This window comes from Coregonus lavaretus (genome assembly GCF_964263955.1).
Source record: "Coregonus lavaretus genome assembly, chromosome: 16".
Lineage (NCBI taxonomy): Eukaryota > Metazoa > Chordata > Actinopteri > Salmoniformes > Salmonidae > Coregonus > Coregonus lavaretus.
In genome coordinates this window covers 33,698,253-33,712,257 of record NC_140003.1, presented here as the reverse complement: position 1 = coordinate 33,712,257, position 14,005 = coordinate 33,698,253, and the positions used below count along the sequence as shown (strand labels likewise).

At 41.0% G+C, this 14,005-nt stretch overlaps 1 protein-coding gene across 1 annotated transcript; it reads right to left on the bottom strand.

The window, feature by feature from the left end:
• Window positions 1–345: 345 nt before the first annotated feature.
• LOC311143566 (glycine receptor subunit alpha-2-like) lies at window positions 346–13,585 on the bottom strand (the record flags this gene model as incomplete). Its single annotated transcript, XM_084179419.1, has 9 exons — window positions 346–624; window positions 1,499–1,648; window positions 2,741–2,955; window positions 3,045–3,188; window positions 3,294–3,376; window positions 4,937–5,160; window positions 6,847–6,914; window positions 11,819–11,946; window positions 13,518–13,585. The coding sequence occupies 9 exons, from the start codon at window positions 13,583–13,585 to the stop codon at window positions 346–348; spliced, it is 1,359 nt and encodes a 452-aa protein (XP_084035545.1).
• Between the last annotated feature and the right edge of the window lie 420 nt (window positions 13,586–14,005).

The following is a 14,005-nucleotide window of genomic DNA, read 5'->3' as shown; positions in this document are numbered from 1 at the left end:
GTCCACCTTTTTACATCGTTGTTCTGTGCCTTGAGTAAAAACCTATTAGAATCTCCAGGATGCATTAGCTCATAGGAACACATCGAAAACATACAGTACATCTGTGACTCACTAATTGTTCACTTGTTAATCTTAAACATGTGCATTAGTCTATTAGCATGAACACCTATCAATTTTCCCTTAAAGAACACCAACACCATCAACATCTCTGTGGCTCTCCTCCATGTACAGTCCCACAACATACATTAGTCTCACTGTGCTGTCCTAGCAGTTCTTATTTAGAGAAATTATAGAGAAAGAAATAGAGAGGAGAGTTCCATAGGTAAAACCTGCGGGGCAGAGCGACTACCCTGACTGCATGCCAATGTCCTCATGCCTGATGACCTTGTATGTTATCCAGTAGAAGATGTTGAAGAGGAGGAAGGCCATAGGGAAGGCTGCTCGGGACACAGTGTCAATCCTCTTGGCCCTGTCCACAAACCTCTTCCTTATCACCTCTTTCTCTTTAGGGGTTAGTGGTGCTGGGCCGGGGTTTGGGACAGCATTTTTTACAGCCGACCCATCCTTCAGGCACTGAGTCATGCTGTAACCCGAGTAATTGAAGCCATCCCTCATGTCGTCATCCTGGTGAAACAAAACAAAGACAGAAACACGGTGAGTATGCTTCTGTTCAATGGAGAGAAAGAGTTTCAGACACACTCCCATGTGCACACATACTATGACATTGTGGTGTATGGCCAGTAGCCATGTTCTTGCGTCCTTTTCTTGGCCCGTGACCCTTTACCTGAGGATGCCTCCAGGCGACATCTATAGCGGCTTCATTAACACTGGGGACACAGCTGAATGTCTCCCAGATATTACACCCTCCCTTCCTCTGCTGCAGCAACAACAAGCTGACACACTTATAACCACAGATAACCTTACACACATTTCCTTAAAAATGGCCTACTTAACATCAGTCTCTGACTGCCCTAAGTGTTCATTCAACGCAGTTTCTTCATGTCACACTCCTTTTTAAAAGACACTGTTCATATGTTCAGTCATGAGGCCCTGGGATTTGGTCTAGCGGTTTCTGGCACCACCTCTGGTGCATGGAAGTCTGTGTGAGTGTGGGATCGTTCGAATCCCGGTCCCATATCGCATTTTCAACACACATTTTCTCCAACTTTCCTGTTTCTCGACTATCTCTTGAATAGCAATGAACAATTACTAGAGTGGAACTCCAACTCTTTAAAAATGGTTCAGTCATGAGCACAGGAGGCTGCTGAGGGGACGACGGCTCATAATAATGACCGGAACGGAGCAAATGGAATGGCATCAAACACATGGAAACCATGTGTTTGATGTATTTGATACCATTCCACCAATTCCGTTCCAGCCATTACCACGAGCCCGTCCTCCCGAATTAAGGTGCCACCAAACTCCTGTGGTTATGAGTCTGGGCTTTGCAGTGACTGTTCTAAAGGGAATGATCCTCAAGCCTAGAGTGTTTATTTACCCTGTGTGTCCGCCTCTGTCTTCGCCTCAAGCGAAGGAACTCCTTCTGTTGCCTGGAGACAAAGTTAACTCCAGCGTATTCCAGTAGGGCAGCAAATACAAACAGGAGACACACGGCCATCCAGATATCAATGGCCTTCACATAGGAGACCTGTGACAAGAACCAAATAAACAGTCATTTACTGGGACTGAATAATCCTTTTATGTGCTGCCTTCACAATTAACATTTCAATGGGAATATTATTTTCCCTCAATGACGTGCTTTTTTATGTTAGTCAGTTGCTGTAAATTCTAAATCACCATAATTAGGGGGGTGGTATTTGCTAACGAGTGCTTTAAACTCTCAAAGCTCATGTTGATATCAGCGATTTTCAGCGATTGCGCTGGAAGGAAATAATTGCTGCTTTAATTACCAAGGTAACACAAAGGAAACAGTAGCAGCTCGACTGGAGCCTTTATCAGTCTATTTCATCCATCTCCATGCCGGAGATGAGATGGAGGCTAGACACTAAAGGATGCCCTCTTATTCATCATACAATAACCTGTCTCTGTCTCTCAAAATGACAGGTCATTTTCATGGAGCGAAAACAACTTGACGTTGTCGAGTGCTCTTAAGGTGTATTGAGCTCTTGTTGTTCTGAGTTGGGCCTCTCAAAGACCTCTCTCTAAATATTTATTAGAGTGTGTCTCTTTCATGCGGGCCTCTGACGTGGTCATGTGCGGACGATCCAATGTGTGAGAGAATGACTGATCTTCAAGAGATGACTCACGCTGAAGTGCTCTTGCTAACGTAATTGTGAATTCCAATTTAGTATGTTTGACCGTGTACAGTCGCAGTGTATCCACTACTGTTTAATTTAGTAATATTATATTACTTCCTAAATCACTGTTGTAATTGTCATTTCTAACATAAATTGTGATAATGTTAAGTTTAATAGTATTCTCTGTTTTTACAACTTATTGATTAAAAATGAAAGACTTCACATTGATAGTCTCTTGATATACTGTAAATCCATTGATTGCTAATTTATCCATAGAACACTTAAATCTGAGTCAGAATTCAGTGAAGCACGGAGACTTCAATCATAGGCATATTTACATTTCATGAACAGTATCTGATTATGTATGACTTCTGACATGAGTGGAAAATGGAAGGTTGATTGATCTGAACAAGGCCCATTGACCCTCCCTCCTCCATCATATTGTCCACTCATCCTGTCACTGCTTGGATTAACAGGCTTACCTTGGGAAGGGAGGCTCGGGAGCCGGAGCTCTGGGTTGTCATGGTGAGCACGGTGGTAATACCCAGTGCCACCCTGGCGGGCGCGGCATCCATGTTGATCCAGAAGGAGACCCAGGACAGGATGACGATGAGGAGGCTGGGGATGTACATCTGGATCAGGTAGTAACCCATCTGTCTCTCCAGGTGGAACTTCACCTCAATGCAGGTGAATTTACCTGTAGAACAAAACACACTGACACCTCAGATCAGGGACGGTGTGGTGAGAGGTGTGGTGTGTAAGTGTGTGTGTGTGTGGCTCTCTGACCGGTGTTGTAGCTTTTGGTACAGTATCCCAGCTCCTTCTCATCTCTCATGATGAACTGGGGGAGGGTCAGCCCTGCAGCCACCTGCACAGGATTTTTGTCCTTGCTCTCCCACTCGAAGATCAAATCATTCATGGTGTAGCCAACTGAGGAATGAATGAACACAGCAAATATGTTTGTTATGTTATTGCATTTTCACAAACCATATTGCATGTGCTTTACCATGTGAGTTGTAAGGAGCAGACACTTACAGCTCTCCAGTTGCATGGTACAGATCTGCATGTCCATGGGAAAGTTCTTCAGATCCATCGGACAAGATAGAATGAGGGTCAACCTTTGAGGAAGAGGCGTGTAAAAGTAATGAAACAACTGTGCAAGCATTATTTGTGAATGTACAAATAAAGCATATGAAAACGTTACAGTAATGTACTGTTAAACCAAAGTATCATAGGAATGTACGGTAACAAACTGTACCTTTTTTTACAGTAACTTACAGGTAACTAAGTTACTGTAAAAACAACAGGATTTTTTTCAGTGTAGTTATTAGATTAGCATGTTCTATACCTCACTCAACAGATACATGTATTGTTAAATAAAAAATCTTACACGGAACTCACATTTTTTCTCAATTTTACGATCTTAGTTGTTGTTTACTGTTTCAAGTGAGAATTAAATACAAGCTCCCTACAATGTATGCCTACTTTGTGACTGTGTAAAGTATGTGCTAAACATATGCTCCTCATTTGCAGTGAATGCTCTTTCTCCTTCCCTCCTCCTCCTCTGAGAGAGCCTCCTCCTCCCACACAGCATGTGGGATTCCCTTCAGCAGGTTCTTATCACACTTTTATTACTGGACCCTCTCTGAGATGTATTTTCATCAGCAGTCTGCTCCCTTTCTCATCTCTTCTCTCATGAATGGAGAGAGCGACTAACCACCTTTCTTTCATCTGTTCTCTCAGAATCCCCTTGCCTCCCTCCACACCTGGGCTCCACCGCCTGAATCAGCTCTCCAAATGGACACCAGATTGAGCTGCATTATTCCGCTGCCTCGAGGTGTAAATCTAAGGCGGAGTGGTGTGACTGAAGTGATATTGAAATTAAATAAAATCTCATGTATTTTCATATCTTGTATCACAGGTTTGTACTCAAGTGTAGTGGTGGTTTTTGTAAGAGGAGGCTATTGGCAGGTAGCCTAACTGTTAAGAGCGTTGGGCCAGTAACTGAAAGATTGCTGGTTAGAATCCCGAGCCAACTAGGTGAACAATGTGTTGATGTGTCCTTGAGCAAGGCAATTGACCCTAATTGATCCTGTAAGTCACTCTGGATAAGAGCGTTGGCTAAATTACTAAAATGTAACCCGTCTCATCTACTACGAGTGGGCTGCATCTACTTTGAAGTGATTCCATTTTACTGATCCCGTGCAACGCTAGGGATGAAACATATTGACTTGTAGCAAATGCCCAGGGAAATGAATAGCCTACATGAGTGGGTTATTTCTATACGCCTATCCTGAACGTATTCTAAACATCTTTGGAGAAAAGTTCCGTGCAGCCTTTGGATACTCTAGTAGTTTGCGTTGCTATGTAGTCTTAGTGAAACCATATTGCATCCAATTCCTCCAGCTGAAGGAATACTTTATTGAGATGAATCCCATTAAACCTGAGAGGTAGTCTTTGATGTAGAATCTTGTTTCTTACAAAAGTAATTACATGTACGTGAAGGGCCTGGAGGTAGACTAAAGTTGAAGGGAATCTCTGATTGTCTGCTGAAATCTCACTGGATTTGAATATTTTCTTTGTTTGGATGTTTCCAACAGGAAATGTTAAGCCTATTGAACTAACTTCCCCAAGCAATAGAGTTGAGCCCACCATTCAATGCACGCCCCACATCTAACCTGATACTGTACAAGACGGTCCCATCTTTGAAGACCCTCAGGAGCTTGTTGTCTGTGGTGACATCATGGAAGTTGGCGCCTTTCTCGTTGGCGAAGAACAGGTCAGGTTTCCAAATAGAATCCAACATGGACGGGTCCAGGTCAAGAGAGGAGTCTGGGTATTTGCTGTACGCCAGCCGAGGGTCTCTCCACTTCTGTCGCAGGAAGATGTTCACTCTGTAATCCTTGGGGAAATAGTGAAATCAGCTTTACAACTGCTTTACTTTGACATATGGACTACTTTGTCTATCTCCATTAAATATACAGTACTATACTTTTGGTGACCAGAATATATTGTGTCACACAGTCAGTGAATACGAAAATAATTTTGCTATAGACTTTTACATACTTAGAATGGTAGAGCCACTAATACAAAACAACATTGTCTTGTCAATATGTAGGCCAAGTGCCTGCCTCAGGTTTTTGGTTCCATCGTAGTGACATGCAGTATCACCCCAAGACATTTGGCACTAAGGCACTAATAAAGCACCAATGATACTATAAATAATATTAATAGTAAAATACAATTCTGACACTTTGACTGTGACACTACCACAAATTGAAGTGGTGCCACAAAACTTTAACTAGAGAAATTGCTCCTCATTTTTACACAGAATTGTAATATGATAAACAATAGCATGAATGAATGGATGCAATGCATGGATTTCAATGCATATTTGTATGTTTGTAAATCACCACACAATACCATCATCTAAAATCCAAATTACAATTTAGGAGTAAATGGGACAATATATACACATTTATTAAAAGAAGCAATCTAATCAAATTGAAGTCATAAATCTAATTTAGTTACTTGATCCATATGATCAGTTTCCTCATTAATTGTTATTGCTAAATGGTCGTAATAGGAGATAGATGATGTTTGTGTGAATAGTAGACCAAGAAAGTCCATTGAAGTTTGAAGATGCAGTTAATATTGAATTGTGCAGGTTTCAAGAGGCTTAATTGATTGCAGATGAACAGATCGCATCGGATTAGATACCTTCTCTCTCCCTCTCAGAACAGACCTATTCGGTAGGCAGCAGTGTATTGGTGGTCCCAGATGTGTATGTCTATGTGTGAAAAGTTATTGAACAACTGTGGGCAAGTGTTATAAACCCGGCTCGGCTGTTGATTAACTCAGGCAAAGACTGTCTACCAAAAATGCAAGTATTCAATGGACAAAATTCTAACTAATTATTAATGCATTGCGATAGTAGTTATTGGATAGGATCTCAATGTGGATTCCACGTTTGATATTGTTTACCCCTTGGGCAGTTGGATGTCTGTGGGACATTACAACCAATCAACATGCTTAAATCTCAGGCCATAAGATATCAAACCTACAGCTATTGGCTGCAATTAAAGTAAATTATGTGCTGGCATTCACTGTGTGAATTATTAAAACAGAACTAATCCAACACATGCACAAGGGAGTGTCATGGGAATAGCAATACAATATTGTCTTGAGTATAATGGGAAAGATATCTGATTCAATTGTGGTGCTCAGTGTCTGTTAGCTATACTTGCCCCCTGGAGCCGCCAATAGACTATGGGAATGGGACAAAGTGAATCATCTCATATGAAGAAGCAAAAGTTCAAAACATCCATAAACTAAAAGAAATTGGATGATTTCAATCTTAAACTCCTGAGGAGCAAATGAGCCATGCTGTTGATTAAGAGCATTGGGCCAGTAACCGAAAGGTCGCTGGTTCGAATCCCTGAGCCGGCTAGGTGAAAAATCTGTTGATGTGCCCTTGAGCAAGGCACTTAACCATAATTGCTCCTGTAAGTCGCTTTGGATAAGAGCATCTGCTAAAATGTCAAATGTAAATGTAGTTAACATGGCCAAGCACAACACTCCAACTCACCATTGTAGTTTCTGCTATAGAACCAAAGCTGTTGATAAATATGTTGCAGGTAACATTAACTGGGGGACCTGCAGGTTGGAGGATAGATAACACATTGACATGTTTGACAGGGAAGAGATAAAGCAAGAACACTTACCATGGAGGTCTCTGTGACCGAGCCGAAACTGTTGATAAAAATATTGCATGTAACGTTTACAGGGGGACCTGTGAAATGGAATGAGAATGAGGTGACAAGAAAAAGTCAAGATGTTTTTTTGCCCTTAATCATCATGTGCCATCTCCACGGAGTGCTTTAGCAAATAGAGATGAGGGAGTTTGAGAAAGATAGCAGTGCAATATCTGTTGGATGTACAGTAAGCTGAGTGTAATTAGTTGTGAAAGCGAGCATGTGCTTTATTACCTATCTAACACCACATTATGGGCTGTATGTATATTTGTCAACATAAACAAGGCCTGTTGTTCTCCTAGTATGTTTTTCTATCAACATAAACAATGTATGTTGTTCTCCTAGTATGTTTTTCTGTCAACATAAACAAGGCCTGTTGTTCTCCTAGTATGTTTTTCTGTCAACATAAACAAGGCCTGTTGTTCTCCTAGTATGTTTTTCTGTCAACATAAACAAGGCCTGTTGTTCTCCTAGTGTGTACTGTATATCTGTCAACATAAACAAGGCCTGTTGTTCTCCTAGTATGTTTTTCTGTCAACATAAACAAGGCCTGTTGTTCTCCTAGTATGTTTTTCCGTCAACATAAACAAGGCATGTTGTTCTCCTAGTATGTTTTTCTGTCAACATAAACAAGGCATGTTGTTCTCCTAGTATGTTTTTCTGTCAACATAAACAAGGCCTGTTGTTCTCCTAGTGTGTGTACTGTATATCTGTCAACATAAACAAGGCCTGTTGTTCTCCTAGTATGTTTTTCTGTCAACATAAACAAGGACTGTTGTTCTCCTAGTATGTTTTTCCGTCAACATAAACAAGGCATGTTGTTCTCCTAGTATGTTTTTCTGTCAACATAAACAAGGCCTGTTGTTCTCCTAGTATGTTTTTCCGTCAACATAAACAAGGCATGTTGTTCTCCTAGTATGATTTTCTGTCAACATAAACAAGGCATGTTGTTCTCCTAGTATGTTTTTCTGTCAACATAAACAAGGCCTGTTGTTCTCCTAGTATGTTTTTCTGTCAACATAAACAAGGCCTGTTGTTCTCCTAGTGTGTACTGTATATCTGTCAACATAAACAATGTATGTTGTTCTCCTAGTTTGTTTTTCTGTCAACATAAACAAGGCCTGTTGTTCTCCTAGTATGATTATCTGTCAACATAAACAAGGCCTGTTGTTCTCCTAGTATGTTTTTATGTCAACATAAACAAGGCCTGTTGTTCTCCTAGTATGTTTTTCTGTCAACATAAACAAGGCCTGTTGTTCTCCTAGTATGTTTTTCTGTCAACATAAACAAGGCCTGTTGTTCTCCTAGTGTGTACTGTATATCTGTCAACATAAACAAGGCCTGTTGTTCTCCTAGTATGTTTTTCTGTCAACATAAACAAGGCCTGTTGTTCTCCTAGTATGTTTTTACGGCAACATAAACAAAGCATGTTGTTCTCCTAGTATGTTTTTCTGTCAACATAAACAAGGCATGTTGTTATCCTAGTATGTTTTTCTGTCAACATAAACAAGGCCTGTTGTTCTCCTAGTATGTTTTTCCGTCAACATAAACAAGGCATGTTGTTCTCCTAGTATGATTTTCTGTCAACATAAACAAGGCATGTTGTTCTCCTAGTATGTTTTTCTGTCAACATAAACAAGGCATGTTGTTCTCCTAGTATGTTTTTCTGTCAACATAAACAAGGCCTGTTGTTCTCCTAGTATGTTTTTCTGTCAACATAAACAAGGCCTGTTGTTCTCCTAAGCACCCCATGCAAGTCATAACAGCTACACTAGTCATTGACTAATCTCATCCCCAGGCGTTTGTCTTCAACAGCAGGCCTGGTACAGTAATAGTTAAAAATGGCAGGATCAACTCCAATATTCAACAAACAGTGGTATCGTTCAGAAATGGTTACTTACTTCAATCAAAAGTATGTTGCCTGCTAATGCTAACTAGGACAAGTCATTGACTAACTCAATAAGGATGACAAGGAATGTTTTCATTGATAGGGTTAAGAAACAGATAAACAAAAACACATGCTGAGAGACACACGCTGACACACACACACACACACACACACACACACACACACACACACACACACACACACACACACACACACACACACACACACACACACACACACACACACAATGGCATTACAAACAGTGGCACGTGTTTCTTATGAAACAATCATGAGCAGAAAAGTCAACTTAGTGTCACAGGCATTCTACCGTTATCTATGAGGTCACAGAATGACTGAAAAGCAGTGGAAAAGCAAAATCAGGATTTGACACTTTCTATCCAACACAGTAACACTGTCTTGAATAAAAACAATAATGTCAGCCAGGGAGAGAGAGGTCTCTGTGTTGATAAGTGAAGTTGTGAGCACATTGCCCTTCCCCTGTGTATTCCTCATCAATATTGCATGTGACGTGGTGGTATTAATATTCGCCTCAGTTTGTAGTCGGGCAACTGCATTTAATATCAGTAACAGAGAAATGTAATGGAATAACTCCACACAACAACCTTGGCAGGCAAATGTAGGTCAAGCTCCAGCAGCACTGTGGGGTATAGTTGTGACACAGTATGGTTTGTAGGTGATAAACAAACATAATCTATGTGTATCCCTGTTCACTTTACGTGTGTGTGTGTGTGTGTGTGTGTGTGTGTGTGTGTGTGTGTGTGTGTGTGTGTGTGTGTGTGTGTGTGTGTGTGTGTGTGTGTGTGTGTGTGTGTGTGTGTGTGTGTGTGTGTGTGTGTGTGTGTGTGTGTGTGTGTGTGTGTGTGTATTGTGCTCGATGCCTAATAAATGGAAGAATTGCTGCTTGTAGAAACAGTGAGGAACTGCAGTACAATTGTATAAAACTGCTCTAATCAACCTTCTAATTAAACTTTGTTTGTGTGTGTGTGTGTGGTATTAAACCTAATTAGACTGGAATACTCTGTCCACCAGAGACTTGAACTCACCAATTTATCAGACAAGGTAAGATCATGTTCTTCATTCCAGTAATTTTAATTTCCTCTACTCCTCACAACTCCAGCATTATCCCATATACAGATAAAAATAGTTTCTGGCTTTCCAAAAAAAAAAAAAAACAGACAAGTCTTCCCCTGATCTTGAGTCCATTTCTGAGATCTTGTGTACACGTGTTTCCAATTCTCCCAGATGGAGTGGATAGATCTGGGCCAGTGTTTCTGGGTGAAGGCTGAGTCTTGCTGACCAATCTCAGACTGTGTTTCCTGTACTACTCTCCTCTCAGTGGCCTTCCCTCCAGCATGGTTCCACCACTAGTGTCCCAGCCTGGGGTCTGCCTGCATGCCTGCCTCCCTGTCTGGGGTGTGCCCCTTCCTACCCCCCCGCCCTGCCTGTCTCCATACCCACCTGCCACCCTGAGCCCCACCAACGAGTTCCCTTCCCTCTCCTTACTCATCTCCATCACAGTGACAGATGCTGTCTCTCCCCCGCACCACAACACAACAATAGAGGAACTCAGCAGTCTGGCCAGAGGGACCCCATCCCTCATATGAGGTTGTCACTGTGGCACCACTGTTGTTTTGGGCCCACATCTATACCTCATTATTGTTGTTGTTGTTGTTGTTTTTGTTTTGAATGCTTATGTTTAATATAGCTGTTGGACAATATAAATGACAATTGAAGAAATCGCTATATTGGGTGTTATAATGGGTGATGGTAGTATGGCTAACTCCTCCTGACTTCAGAGTCTAGAAAGGCTATTTTCATGTTGTGGGCACGATGCGTTTATAATGAAGGGGATGTGCTTTTTTACTGATTGGTTCTCCTCTGTGTCTTTCTCACTAAAACACTCACATGGACAACCACACACAGCCCCCAATACAATTGTTGGATTTTTTAATCAAAAACATTGTGAGATCTCAACCCCCCCAGGGAAGAAAGAAACATTTGAGAGAACCAATCAGACCAGTGTGAGTCAAGTGAGTCGGTTCTGCTCTGATCCTTTCATGTTCCATATCGCAATCCCATAAATCCTACATGGAGGATGATGTCACTGTCTACAGGCGTGATTGATAGCCATTCTTCTTTAACTCATTAAGGGGTGGGTTTTATCAATAGACAAGCACAAAATGTATTGTTCATAATGTGCCTTATTGACTGTTGAGGGGGTGTTCAGTTGAGAATGTATACATCATTATGTGTGGGATGTCAGTACTATACACTGAGTATCCCAAACATTAGGAACACCTTCCTAATATTGAGTTGCCCCCCATTTTGCCCTCAGAACAGCCTCAATTCGTCGGGGCATGGACTCTACAAGATGTCGAAAGCATTCCACAGGGATGCTGGCCCATGTTGACTCCAATGCTTCCCACAGTTGTTTCAAGTTGACTGGATGTCCTTTGGGTGGTGGACCATTCTTGATGCACACGGGAAACTGCATGAAATACCCAGCAGCAAACCGATGCGCCTGGCACCTACTACCATACCCCGCTCAAAGGCACTTCAATATTTTGTGTTGCCCATTCACCCTCTGAATGGCACACATACACAATCCATGTCTCAATTGTCTCAAGTTTTTAAAAAATCCTTCTTTAACCTGTCCCCTCCCCTTCATCTACACTGATTGAAGTGGATTTAACAAGTGACATCAATAAGGGATCATAGCATTCACCTGGATTCACTTGTTCAGTCTATGTCATGGAAAGAGCAGGTGTTCTTAATGTTTTGTATACTCAGTGTACATATGGGTGGATACACTGATATCCCAGATGCATTTTAGGTGAAGGTTTTCCAATCCACACTCAAATTCTTAAGAAGTATTAAAAAGTCAAATAAAAACCAACCTTTGAAGTTTGGTCGTATTCGCGCATCATAACCAGATGTTCTACCCATTAATGAGTCCAGAAAGTCTGAGGGAGACAAGTTAGTAGTAGAGCCTGATCTGGACTCATGCTCCTTGGCATCCACCACCCTGTGAGAAACAAACAAAGAAAAAAAACACTTACTTGCACAGTCAGAAGTCAAGGTGTATTGAAACCATTTCTACTTAATCTCAACCAAATAGGAAGCTCATCTGCATACTGGTGTATAGGCAAGCAGAGAAACACAAATGAGATTCAAATGATATGATTAGGAAGGATTACAATAGTGAAGGAACACCTTGGCAGACGCGGTGTGCTTTAAGCTTATTACCACTGTATTGGAGAGTTGGCATTGTGACTGTCCTCATTGTATGCATATAGGCTATACACACTTTGAAATAAAATCCCTCTGACACATAGGCTACTACGGAATTTGACAACGTTTTCAGTGGTGTGTCCAGGTGGTGGCCCAGGGTGGACTACTGATACTAAGACAGAGGGACGCTGTTTGCCTTGCTCAGATGCTTTCTCTGGTGAAATGGATTCGGCCTCTTGCGAATTCAAGGAAAATTATGAAACACAGATAGACACCAATGAGAAATCATTTATTTTTGTATTGTTTACATTTTTGGGGAAGCCTGGCTTCCCTTGGCATCCATGAATACACACCACTTTGCAGGCTGCATGTCATTACACATGGTGTTTGTAATAGATGTAACTTTCCATTCAAATGGCAGGTGCACAGTGCACTGTTTGGATGCTGGACTTATTTTGGAGTAGATGAACATGTACAGGTAACCTACTTAACCTACTTTTTAAATGATTTGTTTGACAATCAGATGAGAATATCATGACTGGTTGTGTTCATGACACATTAAAAGGTAAGACATTTTTACAGTTAAATTACATGCTTACTATACAGAACCCCAAAAAGGTTTGTGTATGGCATGTGCATGTGTACATACCAGGTCCCGAATGTCACAGTATAATTCACACTCTGGATGGCACTTTCAAGTGAATTTACTGCTGTATGCTAATACCCTTATATAAAATCCTGACCTTGAATGCAAACACTGTAACAATACTTTTGGAATTGATTTATGATTTATTTGAACAGGGAAATGTACCAAACCTAAGCTAAAGCATTCAATGCATTGAACCATCATAATTATATTGAAAAAATCCACCTTGCATCAATTAAGGTTCTAAATGTTATGGCCCCCCTAAACTGGGTCTGTGCCCCACCTTGGCCACCCCATTCAAAATGTTCTGGACATGCCACTGAACGTTTTGACAACGCCCACAGACTGAGTTAGAGGCAATGATTAACTTGGCAAAATACCAGAAATTACCATGCGATATTGACGGCTCCATATAGCCTACTCTGACTAGGCTACATGCTGATGGAAAAGCAACTGTATTGAATATTGAAGTTGAATCATTTCTACATTCCATTAATAACAATGGAACTTTGGGGTCCACGAAGAAATAATGGGTCATTCGAGGTAGGTTGAAACTCAATATCCTAAACTTTGTTTTAATGGTAACGCACTTTGCCTTTTCATCAATGAACATTACAGTTGAATAGGCTACATACAAATAAAGAAGAAAGTATCTCATTCTATTTTTAAAAAATGTTTTATGTTAAATGGCCAATAAAGTAGCCTAAGCATTCACCTACCTGCTGTTGTTGGTCTCCATTAAACATGCAAATAAAGCAGTCAAGACGTTGATAAAGGGGCGATTCATTCCTCTTGATTTTAGATTTCTTCAATTTTTTATTTCTTCCATATGTGAATGTTGGTCAAACACACAATCCAAGCAGCAATATCGCTTTCTTTCTGACCAAAGCACAGTTGAGTGTTCTCGTGGCACACAGAGAATACACATGAGGAATTCCAGTCCGTAGGATCATAGCTTAGTTTGATGAAACACTGATTCCCAGGTGCGGTATTGTTGTTGATAATGTGTAAAGAATCATCAATTCTGAGTCATTGCCATCTAAAAATAACCTGTGGAAAAGACGTTGTGAGGTGAGAAATATCCACAAGACGCGGAATATAGAGCCTTCAGGAAGGCGTTTTCTCACTTTCATTCAAAAACTCAGTGAAAACAGATGTATGGTCTCGAAAACGTATAGTGGTGTTGAAGCAGAATATTTCCTTCGAT